General features: G+C 42.9%; 1 protein-coding gene across 1 annotated transcript in view; it reads left to right on the top strand.

The window, feature by feature from the left end:
* Positions 1 to 2555: 2555 nt before the first annotated feature.
* The window catches only part of Secisbp2l (SECIS binding protein 2 like), a 47997-nt gene continuing 31390 nt past the window's right edge, over positions 2556 to 19162 (top strand). Inside the window, exons 1-7 of the mRNA XM_021150851.3 lie at positions 2556 to 2727; positions 9546 to 9724; positions 12005 to 12329; positions 13918 to 14053; positions 17101 to 17327; positions 17607 to 17631; positions 17966 to 18081. Of these exons, the coding sequence (XP_021006510.1) occupies positions 2704 to 2727; positions 9546 to 9724; positions 12005 to 12329; positions 13918 to 14053; positions 17101 to 17327; positions 17607 to 17631; positions 17966 to 18081 (1032 nt within the window). The 5' untranslated portion in view covers positions 2556 to 2703. The remainder of the gene's footprint in view (positions 2728 to 9545; positions 9725 to 12004; positions 12330 to 13917; positions 14054 to 17100; positions 17328 to 17606; positions 17632 to 17965; positions 18082 to 19162) is intronic.

Genomic DNA, 19162 nt, shown 5'->3' on the forward strand with positions numbered 1-19162 from the left:
CTTAGTTTTAAAGAATAGATGATCATCATAACTTTCCCTGCCATCCCCCTCACTCTCACCTTCACCCTTAATGGGTAACCTGGCATCTTATTTCAAGGAGAAAACAAAAGCTATTCAATCGCTTCAGCACTGGAGCCTAAACTTAGAGTATACGTGACTCTAGCCATACTGTATCTTCCCTTCTGTCATGTGGGCTGTCTCTAGGAAGCCAGTTTCTTCCAGTGACTTTTTATCTTGCACTTCCAAAGTCTTCAGAGAACTTGTTCCTATGTATGTGTGTGACTCTGTCTGCCTGTCTGTCTGTCTGCCTGCCTGTCTGTCTGTGTCTCTCTGTGTGTATGTGTATAGTGTTTTGGTGCCTTGCTAAGGGTTGAACCTAGATTCTTATGCATGCTAAGTGTGCAGCCTACTGCTGAACTCTATCTCTAGCAACCTGCCCCCCTTTTATTCTTGATTTGGAACTAAGAGGTAAATCTCAGGCTAGCCTTTGCCTCTAGCCCAGGCAGCTCTTGCCTTCTTCCTCCCACTGACCTCGTCTCCTTTACTTGATCTCCGTTACAGATTGTTGCTTGCTTGATCTGTTTAGAACTTGTTCTCTCAGGTCCACCTTCTCCGGCTTCAATCCTCATTCCTACTGAGCCTACATTACATCTCCTTTGGAATTACTTGCTGTGTGTGTCTTGCCCACAGGACAGGAGCGGCCTTTGCCCTTACTATAGGACAGAAGCGGCCTTTGCCCTTACTATGTCTCGTTAACAGCTGAACTTCCTTCCAGTGATTAGCCTTGTACTTAGCACTGTGAATATATTAACATTTGTTGCTAAATGAAAGAAGTCATTTGTATCACATGTAAAACAGTTCTTTAAATTTCTTTGTTTTATCTATAGATTTATTATTTTCTTCTAATAGCCAACAGCATCCTCCCTTTTAGGATTACATTACATTAATATGGCACTGTGACACTTCTTGTTTCTACAGTTCTTACACTTTACCTAAATATTGGACTTAGAATATTCCCATCAAGAACAATTTCAGTCGCAAAAAAATCATACAATATGGAATGATATTTAGAGACTCTGTATTTACATTTCCTCTTACAGATCCTTCAAAGAAGGGGAAAACCTTAAATATCATACTGCATTAATGACTTTTTAACTCAGGCTGGGTGTCTTGCAGCTAAAGACCACTGGAAGAGGCACGGCTCATCTCATCTTGCTGTCAGAAAGGAGGGTGAGCACCCGTGGCTTATGTAACTGCCCTGTATAAATAGCTTCTCTTTGTGGATCAGCCTTAAATTCCTTCTGCAGCCATTGAATCCTGAGCAAGGGTGTGTAATAGACTAAGGAATCTGACATTACACAGCTCGCACATTTTCAACACAAATGCATGTGCAACTGAAATAAAAGTGTGCATACAGTGGAGAAACAAAACCAAATACATGAAACTCTCATGTACAGGCGTAAGTGTTTCTCCATCATGTGGTTTGCAGGCCAGCCTTCATATGTCCTGTTGACATAATGCATTCTTTTTAAGCTGGCAGAAATACAGCTTCCACACTAACATAGCCAGGATCTTTACAGACCACTCTCTCTTTACAAACTTGGACTAACCAAAAAGGCTTTATGAACATCTCCCAAAGCGAGATGACGAAGCAGGTTTCTTAGACATCCTTTTCCCTTTTGCAGACATAGATCCTCTGGCCAGTGACCCTAACAGCAGCCAACTCTACTCTCTTTCTTCACTGAAGTATATATAATTCAGCTGACTGACGTTATCAAGCCGGAACTCTTGTGGAGAGCTTGTGTGTGTTGGAGGCTGCCTAACTCCCCAGAGGGAATTTACCAGTAGGGTTTAGTTTCAAGGCAAACTCTAGTCTTTAAGGAGCTGATGGATGACCTGGAGATTAAAAGGAACAATTCTTAACCATATGGGGAAAGCAGAGAAGATAATCTCTTCTTGGGTAGTTATGCAGTTTTTGGGTAAAAATAGGGTTCGAAATGGGCAAAATCAACCTGGAGTTGAGGCTAGATGTGAGTCTGAACCGGGACAGTAACATTAATTAATCATTATTTGTGGAGATTTTTTTAACAGGGCTTCTTACCTATGGCTACTCTGTGTATGCAATTTATTTGTGCACTTTTCAAAGGGCAATGTTGTTCGTTCTTTTCATTCTTTTAGAGTCTTGACAGGATCACAGGACTAGTGAGCAGCTACAAGCTCTTCCAATATCCTGACTAGGTTTTGGCTTCTGAGCAGTCTCTGAGGTCCCGGGCAAAGTGAACACATGCGTCCGGAGTTCCAGGCAGCCCAACCCTCCTAGGTGAATAGTCTTGGGAGGGGGAGGAGGTACCCAACCAGGCAGTGCCCTTGGCTGCCCGCCAGCCCTCCCCCTCCCCCCCCCCCCCCCCCCGCCCGCTCCCGTCGCTCCTCGGCCATCCCCGCCCCTGCGCATCTCCATTTCCTACTGCGCCTCGGCTCTTTCGGCCTCGCTCGGCTTCCGTCCCAGATGATCCCTCCCCGGGGCGGCCGCCGCCTCCCCCGCCTTGAGCTGGAGCCGCCTCCCCAGCCAGTGGCGTAGCCGAGTCGGCGTCCGGCCGGCGGTGCGGAGTGGACGGAGCCCGGCGGGACCGAGCGGGGGGCCATGGAGAAAGCGGCCCGCGGCGCTGCGCACACCGACTAGAGCCGGCGCCTGTCGCCGGCGCCATGGACCGAGCGCCGGCCGAGCAGGTACGCAAGCGCCCGGGCTGTTCTCGGGCCTCCGGGCCGGCAGGCCGCCTAAGCTGGAAGGCCGGGGGAGGTGGACCGGCGGAGCTCAGCAGCGACAGCGTTGCCCTTGCAGCAGTCTGGAGTGTATTCCTTTTATGAAGAGACTACCGTGGCTTACCCTTGTTTTCCTGTCTAGTTACTTTGCAAATAATTATTCTTTTAAAATGGAGCGAGAGTTCATGTTGAGTCCATATTCGTATTCTCACAGTAGTTCCATTAGTGGTCTGTTAGTGTTTTGATGACATCGAATTCTTTCTGGAAGAGTTGGGAGGAAGGGCTAATGGCAGGGTGAAAAATAACTTAGAAGAATACTGTCACGCTTCCTCCTCCTCCCCAGTATTTTACAGCTTCCCTGGAAACGACTTAATTTGATTGTGATTTTTGTTCGCTGTCAATTTCCCTCTTCCAGGACCTTGGCCAGTTAGTCACATAGTTGAAAGGAGAACACTGGTGACTTGCCTGTTAGTTTTGCGAATAGTTAATTAACTCGAGTAAATGAGATACCATCTCCCAAGTTTCTGTTTAAACGTAGTTAACGACAGTTTTGGTTTTAAATCGCACACTTTTCAAGCCAAAACACAGCTTTCTAATTTTGAACACTTCGTCGTTTCTGTTGTTGATTCTTGTCTTATTGTCCATTCTATCCTAGACCTCTTATGAAAGATTTCTCCTCTCTCAGCACTTTCCACAGGACCTTACCACACAGATTTAAAAAGGAAAGCAAATCTTCCAGAGATTAGAAGTTTATTTTTATTAAAGAACACCAATTACCAAGAGAAAATTGATGTGGGACCACTTGGGAAATACACACTTCACTGTGGCCCGGAGTATTATGTTACAGCTTGTAGTGAATTTATTAAAACATTATTTTTGAGAGTAATTCTGAAAAAAGAACCTGAGATTTCCAACCTTGAAGGAAAAGGAAATTTCCTTGCGCGTGTGTCTCTAATGAAAGGGTGGGATGTTTTTGTCCGTCCTGGGCACTCTGGAAGCACTAATGCATATGTATACTCACTTATGGCTCCTTTCATCTTAGAGGAAATGTAATTACCTGGTTAGATGGTAACATTTAGCATGGCTCTCCTCATGTGATTACCCTAAGAGCAAGTGTAGCAGACTATCTAGAGAGCATCCTCTTCTGTCATTCCACAAACTCCACCATGTACTTAAATCCCTGGAAGTCTGAGAGCTAGGAAAAAAAAGCCATGCAGAAGGATTTGATATCGAAGGGTTTTTGTTTGTTTGATTGTTTGTTTAAACCTCCAGTACCTCTTGCCTCAGCTTGGCCTGCAGTCAGTACAAAACAGCCTTAGTTAGGTAAAGGCCCTCAAGAAGTATTTGTGATATGTGCCAAGTTCCCATCCCCTCCCTAGTGTTTTGGTTTTTCCTTTTAAACCATTGTTGGCTTATGTTCCGCATTTCTGAAAATGCCTACAGCATTAGCTGTTGTCGTGCTTAGCAGTTTGCATAAGTCAGTTTTTTATAATTGTACTCAACACAGACTTGTTGCGTTTCAAGTTAGCCTAAGTAATAAATCCTTGGAGGACTGCACAAGAGTAACTTTAAACGTTTGTGTCTGAAGGCCTTCGTGCCATAGGCTTTATAAACCACTCTTTACATAAGCTCTTTATAAAAAGATAAACCTTACGTATGTTTATAAGGAGCAGTTCATTGGCAATAGAGTGCTAGATGGATAATCCTAACTGTACTAATGACTGAAAGTATCTTACAGCTGGAAGAACCTCTTGAGTAGTCTCTTTTACAAAGACTATTAAGTCAAAACAAGTTCTGTCAGAGTTAGCTGTTGTAAAAACAGTTATTACTTGGTATGATATTTGTGTATGTGTGTGTGTGGTGTGTGTGTGGTAGGCGTGGGGAGGTTAATGTGCATGGTGTGAATATAGAGGTCAGAGGTCGAGGTTGGGCAGATTGCCTCCTCCGCTGCTCTCTGCCTTACTTTTTGAGGCACGGTGTCTCACTGAACCCAGGGCTCACTGATGCAGCTAGGCTGGGTGGCCAGCAGACCTCAGAGATCTTCCTCTCACTGGCTTGCAGAGCTGGGATTCCAGGCCCTACTTGTGATCTAGCTTTTTGCCTGGGTGCTAAGGAGCTAGATTCAGTTGCAGTCTTTATTCTCACACAGCAGGCACTCTACGGGTGCTTCTCCATGGCCTCCCTTTTCTCAGTGATGATGATGAAGATGATGATGATAAAGCTTGTGTAAAGGGATGTGAGGAATGAGTTATGGATTCATTTGTTTAGAGCGATTCAGTGTCTCTGTTTAGGAAATCAGGTGTGTTTTGGAGTTTTAAAATAATGAGCATAGAAGTGACACTGAGGGACACTGAGTTTCACAGGCTGCTGTATAGTGTTTCAGTACTCTAACTTAACTCTAATCTTAACTTTAGTACATTCAGGTCAGACTTCTAGAAGGACCCACAAAATCACTGATTATTCTCTTCTTTCATTTGTAGAAAAACAAACACAGTGAATTCCTGGGGCTTTGTGCAGTTTTGTCACAAATAAGGATGTAAGATTGGCTGGTGAAATGGCTTGCTTGGTAAAAGTACTCGCTACCAAGTCTGATGACCTGGAGCCCACGGAGAAAGGAAGGGACCAGCTCTTGGAAGCCCTCACTATGGTCCCTGTATGCATCACATACACACATGAACACACAATAATATGATAAAAATAGAAAATTGATTGAACCCTTTGTAGCAGCACAGTCAGTTTTTCACATCTGTAGGTCCCACATCCCTGAAACACCCAGCTGGATCACAAAACAGTTGAAGAAAAAAGTTGAGTCTGTACTAAACGTGTGCAGGCTGGGTTCCCCAAACAACACAGTGTAAGCGATGCTTACATAGCTCTCAAATTTGTTAGCTGTTGTAATTAGTGGAGAGTTAGGTAAACAGTACAGTGGAGAGCGTGATGGCCTCTGTGTAAATCTTACACTCACTCCAAGACCTGAGCATCTGCGGGCCATCAAATCTGCAGTGAAGGCCCTGTCCCCATCTAGCACAGCTGGACCACTGCACTGTAAGTGTCACTATAAACCCTTATTATCCAGGGACAATTGATGGTTTTATGGGAAGTTGACAAACATACTATATTTTTAAAATAATGCTCTGAATCAGAGTGCATACATTTAGAGAAAAGATTTGGAAATTTAAGAAATTTTAAGCCTTTACATCTAAAACAAAATAAAAACCAATGACATTAGAAAAATATTAACTAAATGTAAAAGGTCAAAGGCAAAAAATAGAATGGTAGGTTATTAGAAAAGTATAATTACATATCACGCATAAACCGTGGCGTATGACTGACATGCTCTGACCCAGATGTAGTCATGAGCACTCCCTGTGTTACTGTAACCCGTGGAGTATGACTTAGGTTGTGCTCTGATACAGATGTGTAGTTGTGAAAAGGAAAATAAAATTACCCATCAAGGCAAGAGGTCAGGGGAAAAGCTTCATAGGAAGCAAGCAAGAAAATAGTGTAAAAGCAGAAACTTAACAGGTTGGATACTATGACAATTATTATTACATGTAAAAGGGTGGTTTTATTTTTGAAAACACCATCAAGTCTTAACAGGCTTTAATAGTCCTGTGGAAAAGCCCGTGGTGGGAGGTGAGTGGTCACTCTAAGTCCCCTGCCGTTTTCCTCACTGGGCTCGGGAGCCTTGAACATGGGCAAATGCCTTACTGAGACAGTGCATCCAGCAGGCATCTCATGCCCCATTCATCCCCCTGGAAGGCACTTATTTTATCTGTACCACAGGGTGTAAAAAGTATCCTAATGTTTGATGCATTTTTACCTTAACATAGAATATGGAGGTTTCATGGTCTCTTCCTGTGGGTGTGTGGGACATACTCTGAGCTTCGCTGTGGGAGACGGTCTCATCATGTTCTACTTTAGTTCTGACTTTAGGTGGGTGTCACTTTTCTGTCGCCTAATCTGGGAGATTATTTGCATCCTCCTGAGGCTTCTCTGAAGGATGCAGAGTGGGTTGTCTGCTGCACTGTGCTTATGACTGCTCTCTGCCCGCTCGCCTTGGTACAGCCTTTCCAAGCTTGAGCCAGGGTGGTTGTCATCATGGCTCTGTGATCCCTGTGCATGGCTAATGAACTCTGTTAAAGGAGGCATTTTATACTTTTATGTTCTGATAATATCTTTGGTTTCCTAGATTATTTATATAAATGGTATTTTTATTGACATTTGTTTTAATTTGTACAAAATTAAAATTAAGTGAAATGCATGGATGTTTTCACAGACAGAATTATTGAGATTTTTTATTAATTTAGGGAGTTCTGAAATCACTTGTGAAAAATACCATTTTACCCCTGAGTGGGGTGTTTGAAGCAGACAGTAAATATCAGAGTGATTATACTGTCATTGGAGTTCCTGCTTACTTTATATTTCTTGTTATTTTAGTTTTTGTATGAGTGTTTTGTCTGTGTACAGGTGCATACCTGGTGCCTGAGGGGATCAGAAGAGGGCAACAGATAGTCCAGAGCTAGAGTTACAGACAGGTTGTGAACCTCCATTTAGGTGCTGGGAATTGAATCTGGGTCCTCTGGAAGAGCAGCCAGTACCTTTAACTGCTGAGCCGCCTCTCTAGCCCGTATTTACATTTGCTTAACAGTAAGGTAACAGTTTACTTCTTTAAAATTTAATCTTTCAAAATATAGATTAAGGGGTTGGGAGACATGGCTCAGTGGTTAAGAGAGCATAGGACTCCTCAGTGGAGCCAAGTTCACTTCCCAGCACCCACATAGTGTAGCATATAGTCACCTGTGACTCTGGCTCCACAGAACTCTACCCTCTAGCTGCATGGACCCACTCACTTCCAGACAGTTGTACATACATACATATACTTAGAAATGAGAGAAACCTTTAAATATGTGTATATATAAATATGTAGATCATGAGCTATGCATGCTCGTACACACCTATGAGAGAGTGAGGCAGGGGATCGTGAGTTAAAGGCTAGCCTGGGAATACTGAGACACTTAAAGAATGGCAATAAAAACTAGTGACTAAAACATGGAATTCAAACTGAGGAGTAGTAGTATATAGAGTAACTATTCTAATTTTTCAATATTTTCAGATATTTTTCTTTGATTTCTGTACTAATATTAAGAGTTGCCAACATTTACATTTGGATTTTAAAGGATTGGTTTGCCTTCAGCATTGGTTTTTGGGCTGCAGATATATGGTAGATAACTGAAGGCTTCAAAGTCACAGTGAACAACTTTGGAAACCATGTAAAAGTGAAACTGCAGGAGAAAGCTTATCAGCCTGTTCTTTCTGATGACATCTGCCTATGCAGCCTATGCAGCCTGTGCAGCCTGTGCAGCCTGTGCAGCCTGTGCAGCCTGTGCAGCCTGTGCAGCCTGTGCAGCCTGTGCAGCCTGTGCAGCCTGTGCAGCCTGTGCAGCCTGTGCAGCCTGTGCAGCCTGTGCAGCCTGTGCAGCCTGTGCAGCCTGTGCAGCCTGTGCAGCCTGTGCAGCCTGTGCAGCCTGTGCAGCTGTTGACTAGAGTGGCTTCTCTTTTTCTTTCTCTTTGCTAAAAACCAAGGATTATGAGTTCAAAACTCCTCTGTCCTCTACTACACAGAGCTTTGAGCCCATAATCTCCTGATTTTGTCTACCTCTCAAGTGCTGGGATTCTAAACATACCACCGTGCCCAACTCCTGCGGTACTAGGAGCTGAACCCAGGGCTTCTTCACGCACGCTAGACAGGTACTCTACCAACTGAGTTAGACCTCCAATCTCCCCAGCCTCCGTTTTGAGAGACAGTCTTGATATATCCAGAGCTGGCCTGAGCTCAGTGTTTAGCCCAGGCTGGCCTCAGACGCATGGCTTCTTCCTGCTTCAGCCTCGTATGGGCTAATGAGCCACCCTGTCCACATCCTATGATATTATATTTCAAAAACTTAAATTTGTTAAATAGAACTTGCAGAAAATTACTTAAATCAGTGTACAACTTGCTAAGTTCAATGGCTTGTCAATTCCTCTAATTAAACTACAGAACTTGCCAGGGGGCCCAAGTTCTACCTAACTGCTGTTTCTTTCTTCCTAAGAGTGTGTTACTGTCCACATTGTTAAAGAGCTCATTTTCTTAATACTTTTCCATGTGTGTATTTTCCCAGAGTAGAGTTTTCTGTGGCTTTTAACTGTCTGGAGCTGTATTATAGGAAAGACGCACAGGAACCAAGGGACTGACACAGAAGTCCTTAGGGTGGCAGTGATGTGCACAGATACCTACCAGGAAAGGTTACTCTCCAAGTTATTCTCATTTTTTCCCTCCGAGTTTAAGTATGAAACATAATTTTTCCTTTATGTTTTTGATTCATCGAAGACATTTCCCTTCAACAATGGACAAAACTGAATTTCCTGCCACAGACAGCAATAGATGACTTTTTCAGCTATTCAAAGACATGAAATTACTCCTCAAATCCTGAGCTGGATGGCTTTCTCCCCTCCAGAATTAACAAGAAATACAGCTTTGTCCAAAGAGCCAGATTTCTTACTACTCTTTCTTTAGTCCTGAGGTTTGGCTTCTTATTTCTATCTAACAGCTCTTCTGGACAAGAACTGACTTTGCTCCAGCGCTGTGGCGTGTGATAAGTCCTTCCCTGTTTTGTGGGTACTTGCTTACCTTACACTGACTTTGTCGCTTGAGCATGCCCTGTGGATAGTGTTTGTAGACTCTAAGTGCCAAGTGTGTACTGGCTGTTCACTTATAACCCATGCTTTCTGTTTTCTCTCTAAAGAATGTGAAGCTCTCGGCTGAAGTGGAGCCGTTCATCCCCCAGAAGAAGAATCTGGATGCCTTTGTGCTCCCCATGGCTCTCCCCAGTGATGGTGGAAGTGTTTCCGGGGTGGAGCCGACTCCAATCCCTAGTTATCTGGTTACCTGTTACCCGTTTGTTCAGGAAAACCAGTCCAATAGGTAACTCCGTTGTTCTTTATTGCTGGGAAATAGACCTTGGCAATGGACAGTAGTCTTTTTCCTCTGTAACTTTCAAACTTTAATCATTTATTTATATTTTTTGTTTTTTGTTTTTAATGTATATGAGTACTCTTAGCTGTCTTCAGACACACCAGAAGAGGGCATCGGATCCCATTACAGATGGTTGTGAGCTACCATGTGGTTGCTGGGAATTGAACTCAGGACCACTGGAAGAGCAGTCAGTGCTTTTAACCACTGAGCCATCTCTCCATCCCTATTTGTGTTTTTTAAGAGGAAGTAAAACTATGCAGAAAATTGAAAGCTGTCAACATGTATTATTTTCTTATTCTTTGTAAGAGGAAATGCCATTGAAATATATTACAGTATAGTGACCCAGGGGATATGTGTAATATAAGAAACCTTTTTTTGAGATTAAGTGCTTACTCTCATAATGGCCAGGACAGTGTCTGGCACAAGAAAAAGCCACGAGGTACAGGCATTGAGGTGCCATGGTTGCTGACTGCTCATCTGGTGGTTTCTGTAATCTAGCAAATTTCCCTCAGCTCAGATAGCACGTGCCTCGTAGCATCTAGGGTAGGGCTTGTGGGGCTTGTGGGAGTTGTGATCTGCTTGCTGACTCTTCCAGGATGATGGGAAAGTCATAGTTCACTGTATTGACATATAGATGTACTTTCAGTCTCTAACAAGTTATGCCACGTACTGGAAATGTGGGATAAATGGGGAGGGAGGCTCTGTGGCTCAGCAGCTCTGCACACTCTCTGCAGGTGCGCTCCTATGTGTCCACAGCCACAGTGAGTGTGTGGCTCACTCGTAATCCTGGATGTGTGATTTATGAGACTACCAGACTAGTAGAAATGCCCCAGTGAATATTCTGAGTTTCTTTTTTTTTCGAGACAGGGCTTCTCTGTGTATCCCTAGCTGTCCTGGAACTCACTCTGTAGACCAGGCTGGCCTTGAACTCAGAAATCCACCTGCTTCTGCCTCCCGAGTGCTGGGATTAAAGGCGTGCGCCACCATGCCTGGCATATTCTGAGTTTCTTACTACAGACTTTTCAAGGTATAAACAGTAGCAACTACAGAATCCTCAGCTGAGTTTGGACTTCACTAATAATCTTTGAACTGAGCTGGGTGTGGTGTCAGCACTGGAGAGGTAGAGGCAGGAGGATCATGAATTCAAGATGCCTTTGCTTCATGAGATTCTGTTTGGTTTTGTTTGTTTGTTCTTTTAAACATCGCACTATTAAATAATGTAGAGAATTTTTATAGACTAAGCATAATAATAGTAGTTTTCTCTGTAGCAAAATAGCCATGCTCAGTATGAGAAATTTGTTTTCTTGCCTCAATGTGAGGTACTTGTTAGGAATTCATGACCACCCATCCTTCATAGTATCTAAGTATTCTTAGGATTTTGGTAGTAAACTTCCTTCCGTTTTGCTTTGTCATTGCAAAAGTGAGGAAAGGACCCCTTCTTTCTCCGCAGCAACTGTGGTCCAGGGTGCTGCTGGGACAGGACAGCGTCGCTGGTGCTATGTAGGAACTGCATGTAGGATCCAGGGTGCTGCTGGGACAGGACAGCGTCGCTGGTGCTATGTAGGAACTGCATGTAGGATCCAGGGTGCTGCTGGGACAGGACAGCGTCGCTGGTGCTGTGTAGGAACTGCATGTAGGATCCAGGGTGCTGCTGGGACAGGACAGCGTCGCTGGTGCTGTGTAGGAACTGCATGTAGGATCCAGGGTGCTGCTGGGACAGGACAGCGTTGCTGGTGCTGTGTAGGAACTGCATGTAGGAGAAAGGTATCAGGGGAGTCTACCTGACTTCCTTGGGAATGGGTCTTAGGTTGCCAAGGAGAGGAGCCAGGGCAAGACCTGGCTAAGTGACTAAAGCAGGTTTTGGGGGCCTCTATGTAAGGGTTGGCCGTTACAGTGTGGGCATTGTGCACAGATTGTGGGCTGTTGTAATGTCGACCTGAGCTAGGTGTTTCACTTTTAGGCAGACATCTTGAAGAGTTTGAGAGCAGGTTGGGAAACAATAAATGGATGTGGAGTGTGGCAAGCTCTCAGGCTGGATTCTCTTATGCTGCCGTGCTCATGGGTATTACAAGTGCAGGTTATCAGCAAAAAAAGCTGATGGTGTCAGTGGTGCCTCTCCCTAGGAGTATTGTGAAGGCACTGCTCTCTGTGTCTTGTTGTTTTTTCTGCTTTGATATTACTCTTGGATGTCAATAGATTTTTTTTTCTCTCTCTTGTTTGGTTTTGCAGACAGTTTCCTTTATATAACAACGATATACGATGGCAGCAGCCCAGCCCAAGTCCTACTGGACCCTACCTTGCCTACCCCATTATATCTGCTCAGCCACCTGTTTCCACAGAGTACACCTATTACCAGCTGATGCCAGCACCCTGTGCCCAAGTTATGGGCTTCTATCATCCTTTCCCTACCCCTTACTCCAGCACCTTCCAGGCTGCAAACACCGTCAATGCCATAACCACAGAATGCACCGAGCGTCCAAATCAGCTGGGACAGGCCTTCCCGTTGTCCAGTCATCGGAGCAGGAATGGTAACAGAGGGCCAGTGGTGCCAAAAGTGAGTGGCCACACTCTGTGTGTAGTTTTTAAATATGATATTTCTGTTGTTAGTACTAGCATAGGTAATTTACTACTTGTACCATTGGCCTTTAATGCTTAATTTGATACAAAGTATACATCACTAATAAAAAGTGTTGTAGGTATATTATTTAAATTTTTTTTCTTGTGATTTATTACCCCTCTTGATTGAAAGTATAATTTCAAGTCATCTTCATGATCATTCATAGAGTTTTACATAAACATAATTTATAATTATTTCTAAATTATTTTGATTTAGTGCTAAAATTGTACAGTGACAATGGCAACACTAAACAGATCATGTGGTTGAATGTCACTGTACCTCAAGCTGTTTCAGTCTTCTAAAATCAGCAGAAGAAGGAAAAAAAGTGTTAGTGGCTCCTCAGAGTCCTTGAACCACAGTGTCAGGATTCGGAGTTGTTAGTCGTTCAGGAGAGGAAGAAACAAGTAAGGGATGAAGCCTCTCCCATTCAAGGCCAGGACCTGATGCAAGTGTGTGTGTGTGTGTGTGTGTGTAAAAGATGCAATGCAACGCTTCCTTTTCCATTAATTCCATAAAGGGCTTAATATTGAAGCTGTAAGAAAAGCCTGTTTGTAATCAACACTGCTCACAAGGAGACATTTCTGTCACTACCAGAACTGTTGCTTTCTCCAGACTGCAGTAGTTTCCTCAGTAAAGTCTTTGCTACATTTTGACATAATTTTTAAAAATGAAAAAACAAACAGCAGAGATTATCTTGGAAAACTTTTACCTTGGTTCATGGAAACATTGAGTCAAGGCAACTTTTGGGGACCACCAAGAATGAAAGGAAACAGGTTGAAAAGCAAGCTAGTAGTGTATAATTTCTAGGCGTCAGAAGAGTAGGATGTTCAGAACGCCTTCTCAGCAGCTTCAGTTCGGAAACTTGAAGTTGAGTTCAGAGTTCGGGGTGTAAATTGCTGTTGAGGAACAATCACTCCTGTTTAAAAATCTGAAGAAAGAAAGCAGCTTTTTCATATTTTTTGTTTGGACTCCAAGGCAGAAATATTTTGCTCATCTTTGTTATGAATTTAGTGACGTTAAATTTTCATACTTTTATTACCTCTTAAAAATGTATTCATATGACACTATTTAAACTTTGTTAATAGTTAATAATTGATTTAAAAATAGAAATTCAGCTAAAAACTAAACTGAAGTCAGGTTCATTTTAGTGAAGCACTCAGCACAGCTGTTGGGAGCCAGTCACCTGTCCTCTGCTAAGCAGTTTTAAGTTGTCTCTGCAGTCCTTACAAAAGTCTTTTGAGGCAGGATCTCAGAATGTAGCTGAGCTGGCCTTGAGCTCACAAGGCAAAGAAAGAATCCCAAACTAATGTTTTTTTAGATAAAGAATGTGTGAATGTGCTTATGGTACATCATTTAGCTTCTGATGCTTCTTGTTGATAATTCCACAAAACCAGCAAAGAGCCAGTGATCTGTGGTATACATTTAGATCTTTGTGTAATGGGTGTGTAGGTTATGTTTAGTACATCACTCATTCACTGGCTACTTCTTCTGTTTTTCTTGTGGTCTTCCCTCCCCCCACCCCCAGCCGCAGCTTTTACAACAACATATAAAAAACAAAAGACCACAGGTGAAGAATGTGGCTACTCAGAAAGAAACAAGCGCAACAGGTCCTGATAGCCGATCAAAAATTGTGCTTCTGGTAGATGCTTCACAGCAAACTGGTAAGGCAGTGTTCTTTTTGTTTACGTACTTGTCTACTCTCACATGTGTGGGGAGATGTGTGTAGATCAGCGTTGATGCTGAGTGTCCTCTGTTGCTTTCCTTCCTTTGAATTGAGCCTAGACCTTGATGCCTTGGCTAGTATGTCTGTCTAGCTTCTGCTTGGGATTCTGTCTCAGCCTGGTGAGCTTAAGACCAGCTCAGCTGTATGCTGAGACCCCTGTCTCAAAAGAATATTGTAAGGACTGCAGAGATGGCTCTTCCAGGGGACAGGTGATGGGCTCCCAACAGCCATGTCATGTGCCTCTCAACGGCCTGCAACTACAGTTCTATGGAGTCTGACACCTCTGGTCTCTGTGAATACCTGCGCTCATAGGCACACTACCCTCCTCCTATTAAAATTAAATTTAAAAGATTTGTAAATGTCATAATGAAACTCATTATTATATATAAGTTATATGTGTTCACAAAAGTTTAAAAAAATACTGACATATACAAGAGAATCTAGATTGATGTGAATGAAATAGCTTGCTGCTTTTCATTATGCAGTCTTTTCTTTTGGATATTTAGTCATATGACATTTTATATGAGCAGAAAGAGGATCTTGGAGTAGTTTAAAACCATCTTTCTGTGTGGTTTGTAGGGCCTAAAGCAGTGTGTTTAATGGGCTCCCATGCCTACAGTATTTATGGGGAAAGCCATGTGTCCCAGAGCTGTCCTTCCTCACAGCGACCCATTCCTACACCTGCTTGTAAACCCTGGCAAGGTCCTTAAAGTGCCTTCTGAGCTGCAGGTGGTGACGCTGCTTGTTTGTTGGTTGACACAGGGTTTTTCTGTGTAGCCTTGGCTGTCCTGGGAATCACTGTAGACCAGGATAGCCTTGAACTCAGAGACCCGTCTGCCTCTGCCTCTAAGAGCTGGTATTAAAGGCAAGGGACCTCATGCCTGGCTTTGTTTTTTTGGGGTGGGGGTGGGAGGAACACGTGTTTTTAATCCCAGCACTAGGGAGGCAGAGGCATGTGGATCTCAAGTTTGAGCCTAGCCTGGTCTATAAAGCCAGTTCCAGGACAGCCAGGGCTATGTAGAGAGACCCTGTCTCCAGGGGTTGGGGTGGGGGTGGGGATGGGAGGGTGTGGAGAGGGAGGGATGGAGGAAAGAGAAGAGAGGAGAGGAGAGGAGAGGAGAGGAGAGGAGAGGAGAGGAGAGGGAAGAGAGAAGAGAGACTTTGTATTCTTTGCTCAGCCTCCAGAAAGCTCAGAACTGGAGGCATGATTGAGTAGACTGTCTATGTTTGTTTTTAACTTCTAAGGACTGCCTGATGTCAATAAGAGATAAAAATTACTTTGTTTTGTAGATGTTCATTTTACTTTTGAACTAAGTGTAAAATGATTATTCTGTATGTATTAGTTAATGCTGGAAATTAACATGGCAGCAGTTACTCCTTAACCATCTAGTTCCCCCAAATAACCACACAGAGCTTAGGACTTAGCTGGGCAAACTCAACTAGCTCATCTAAGTTAACCTGAGTGACCACCTAGTACCATCTGCCACGCAGTTAGCTATACCTTCTAAGCCCATAGTCAACACGTCCATTTCCTCTCATGTATCCTGGCAAAAAGCACTTCCTCTTTCTTCTTCCCAGAGTTCCTTTGTGTTTCCCAGAAAGTTCTGCCTTCCATTTCCTGCCCAGCTGATTGGCCATCATATTTTTACTAAAGCCAATCAGAGAATGCCTTAGGTAGATGAGGAAGGACAGAGACACAGCTTCACACAGTGTGCCCCAACAACCAAACTTGTGTAATAAGAATTTAAGATGGCTAGAGTCAAAACAGGGAGCCTCAAGATGGCTCAGCAAGTTAAGGTGTTTGTTGTCACACTGGACAGCCTGCATTTGATACTCAGTACCAATATGGTGGATGAAGAAGACCAACTCCCACAAGCTGGCCAAAACCATGGCACTCATGCCACAAATAACACACATAAAATAAATTGATAAAATGTAAAAAACCCAGTTGTCCAGATGTAAGGTAATACACAAGCGTTAGCTGCGTTCCTGTACCGTACAGTTAGAGAGGCAGTGTCAAGTATTGGTATGTCAATCAGTGGGCATTATTTACTACTGTTGGAATGTAGGTTGTTTTAACCACCTTCACTATTGATTTAGCATTACCAAATTTGAATCTGTGTGTCCTATAAGACCCATTCATATTTGCCTTACAGAAACTTCCAAGTGAACACACTTATAGTCGGGAGTCCCAGACTGTTAGTTTTCATTGAATTCTTTCTTTGACAGTTTCATGCACACATTTTGATTATTATGCCCCCTGCCTCCAATCAACAGTGGGTTGTGTGTTTCTTGTGAGATAGTCACTCAGTGAGCACTAACTGGCCTGTAACTAAGCTCTGCAGATCAGGCTGAGCTTGAACTCAGAGATCTCCTGTCTCTGCCTCCTAAATACTGGGATTAAAATCATATGCCACCACGTCCAGCCAATAGGGTTGCTTTTAATAGCAAAACAACCAAAGCGCAATGTGAGTGGAAATAAAAGGATAAATGCATTGGTCTATTCATGCAAAAGTAGTCTGTTCTACAGTGGCATTTATTAATTAGCTCCATACAGCCGAAGGTTAGAACTAATGTGGAGGGGCTGGGAATAAGAAGATATAGCTGATATTTTAGTGATATAGCCAAAGGCTGCAAAAGTACATGATTACTGTTTTAGAAATAGGAAAATCCATGGGAAATCCACAAGGAAAAGTGAGTGAAAACTGAACACAGTGGTGAGGGAAGGGAGGGAGACTGTTGGGCACACGTGGTGGCTGTGCCAGGTTTGCCATGTTCTCTCTTAAATGACTGATGATTTTAGTATTATGATACAAGGATTTATTTTTATAACGACACTATTACAAGTTATTAGGAACATTTTTAAGTGATTTTTTCAAAGAGTCACATATTTCTCCATTTACAAACTCTGTCATTTTAATTATAATTTAACAATGTAAAAAACTTGGCCATCATGGAGAATTGTCCACTTGCCTTGCCTTGTAGATTTCCCATCAGACATCGCTAATAAGTCTCTCTCGGAGAGCACAGCCACAATGCTCTGGAAAGCCAAAGGCAGGAGGAGAAGAGCGTCCCACCCTGCTGTAGAGTCCTCCAGTGAGCAGGGCGCCAGTGAAGCTGACATCGACAGCGACAGCGGCTACTGCAGTCCCAAGCACAACAACCAGCCTGCACCAGGGGCTCTGTGTGACCCTGCCTCTGGGACCATGAATGTGCGCAGTACCTCAGTGTTTCTAGTTTGTGTTTGTTTGCTTTTTGTTAGTCCTGTTGTTGGTACTTTTGTTCTTTGCTGAAGTGGAAGCATTCTTTTTTTTTTTTTTTTTTTTGAGCAATTCTTAGTAATCATAGTACTTTACGATTATTGAAAATATAAAGCACTTGTTCTGAGTAATAATATATTTAACACAGGTTAAATTATGAAGCATTTGCAAAGTATGTCATATTGATTCTTAATTAGAAAGTAATTATCCTCTCTGTTTTGTGTTCTTTAGCGTTTGGAGTCATCAGGCTGTTCAGGTACTATTTTTTTGCAGTGTTTCTTTTCCTCTTTGTATATATTTTATTCTTTGTCCATTCGAGTTTTCCTTTAAATGTGGAGCTAAATAGTGTTATAACAAAAACTATAAGTCTCCAGTGATTCAAGTTAATTGAAAAATATATATAGTTTTCCCAAACCCATTGAGAAAATGTGGTGTAGACTGTTCGGTAGGATGCCATTTGTGTTACTAAGAGTGCACATGACGTTTTAAGTGTACAGAAAAATTCCATATTTGTAGTGATTCATCTGTTTAGATTTTGGCTTCCTTTATCAGCAAATCTTATCTTTAATATCTTTACATATTTGATACAGGTGGTGTAAACTGGCCCAAAGTAACTTGCCAGGCAACTCAGAAAAGACCTTGGATGGAAAAAAACCAAGCATTTTCTAGAGGTGGAAGGCAAACTGAACAAAGAAATAATTTACAGGTACTTTAAATGATATTGGAAATTTGATTAGGTGTGAGATGGATAAATTAACTTTATCATAATAATGGTGTAGCATTTAGGAATCACGGTATGGTATAGCAATTATGAAAGACTCACAGTATCCTTAAGTTTTAAAGATGCTAAAGGTTATCTAAATGTGAGCTCCTGTGGGCTGCTGATAAGCATGAGGATCTGAGTTTGATCCCCAGCACCTCCTTAAAATACTCTCATGTAACGAACGGTGCACATCAGTAGTTACAGAACTGGGGAGGCAGCCACCTTAGCTGAATTGGTGAGCTCTAGGCTCAATTGAGAGAGGTTGTGTCTCAAAAAAATAGTGTGGCGAGATACAGAGGAAGGGACACACACATGATTGCATAGTTGGCAGGCCCCAGGCCATGGAAGAGCCTGTCTTAAACAAATGTGGTTGTTTTCTGAGAAAGGACACCTGAGGCTTCATCTGAGAACACGAAAGTGTGCACTCATGCACATGTGCACACACGAACACCTGCATGTATATCACACACATACACAGGAAGTTCCCATATCTAACTTTAAATGCCTTAGCAAGTAGGGCATAATGACTGGTCGTGTGTTGAGTGAAGGTGGTGAGAATGTGGATGTAAGTGGTCCCGTGTTTCTACTCTGTGTCTGGGTGAGGATGTCATGGCCTTAGAAAAGCAAAGCCCACCTACCTGTCACTTGCAGTGTCTGTTTCTTTCCATATCAAAACCTAGACCCTCTTCTCTTAAGAATGGCTGCCTTTAATTCCAGCACTCGGGAGGCAGAGGCAGCAGAGCTCTGTCACTTTGAGGGCACCCTGGTATACAAAGCAAGGTCCAGGACATTCAGGACTACACAGAGAAACCCTGTCTCAAAAAACAAACAAACAAACAAACAAAACCAACAAAAAACAATATAGAGTGAGAGGCTGAGCTTAAGGACTGCAGTCTGGTCTTTAGGTTCTAAATGCACAGTAGCTGTAAGGTCTGGACAGCTTGTCGGGTAAGGGTCAGTCTCTGGTCACCAGGCTGGCTAGCAAACAACCTTTGCCCATTGAACCATCTCTTCAACCATGCAT

This window comes from Mus caroli, unplaced genomic scaffold, assembly GCF_978045245.1.
Source record: "Mus caroli unplaced genomic scaffold, Mus_caroli_1 scaffold_2, whole genome shotgun sequence".
In the NCBI taxonomy this organism is placed as follows: Eukaryota; Metazoa; Chordata; class Mammalia; order Rodentia; family Muridae; genus Mus; species Mus caroli.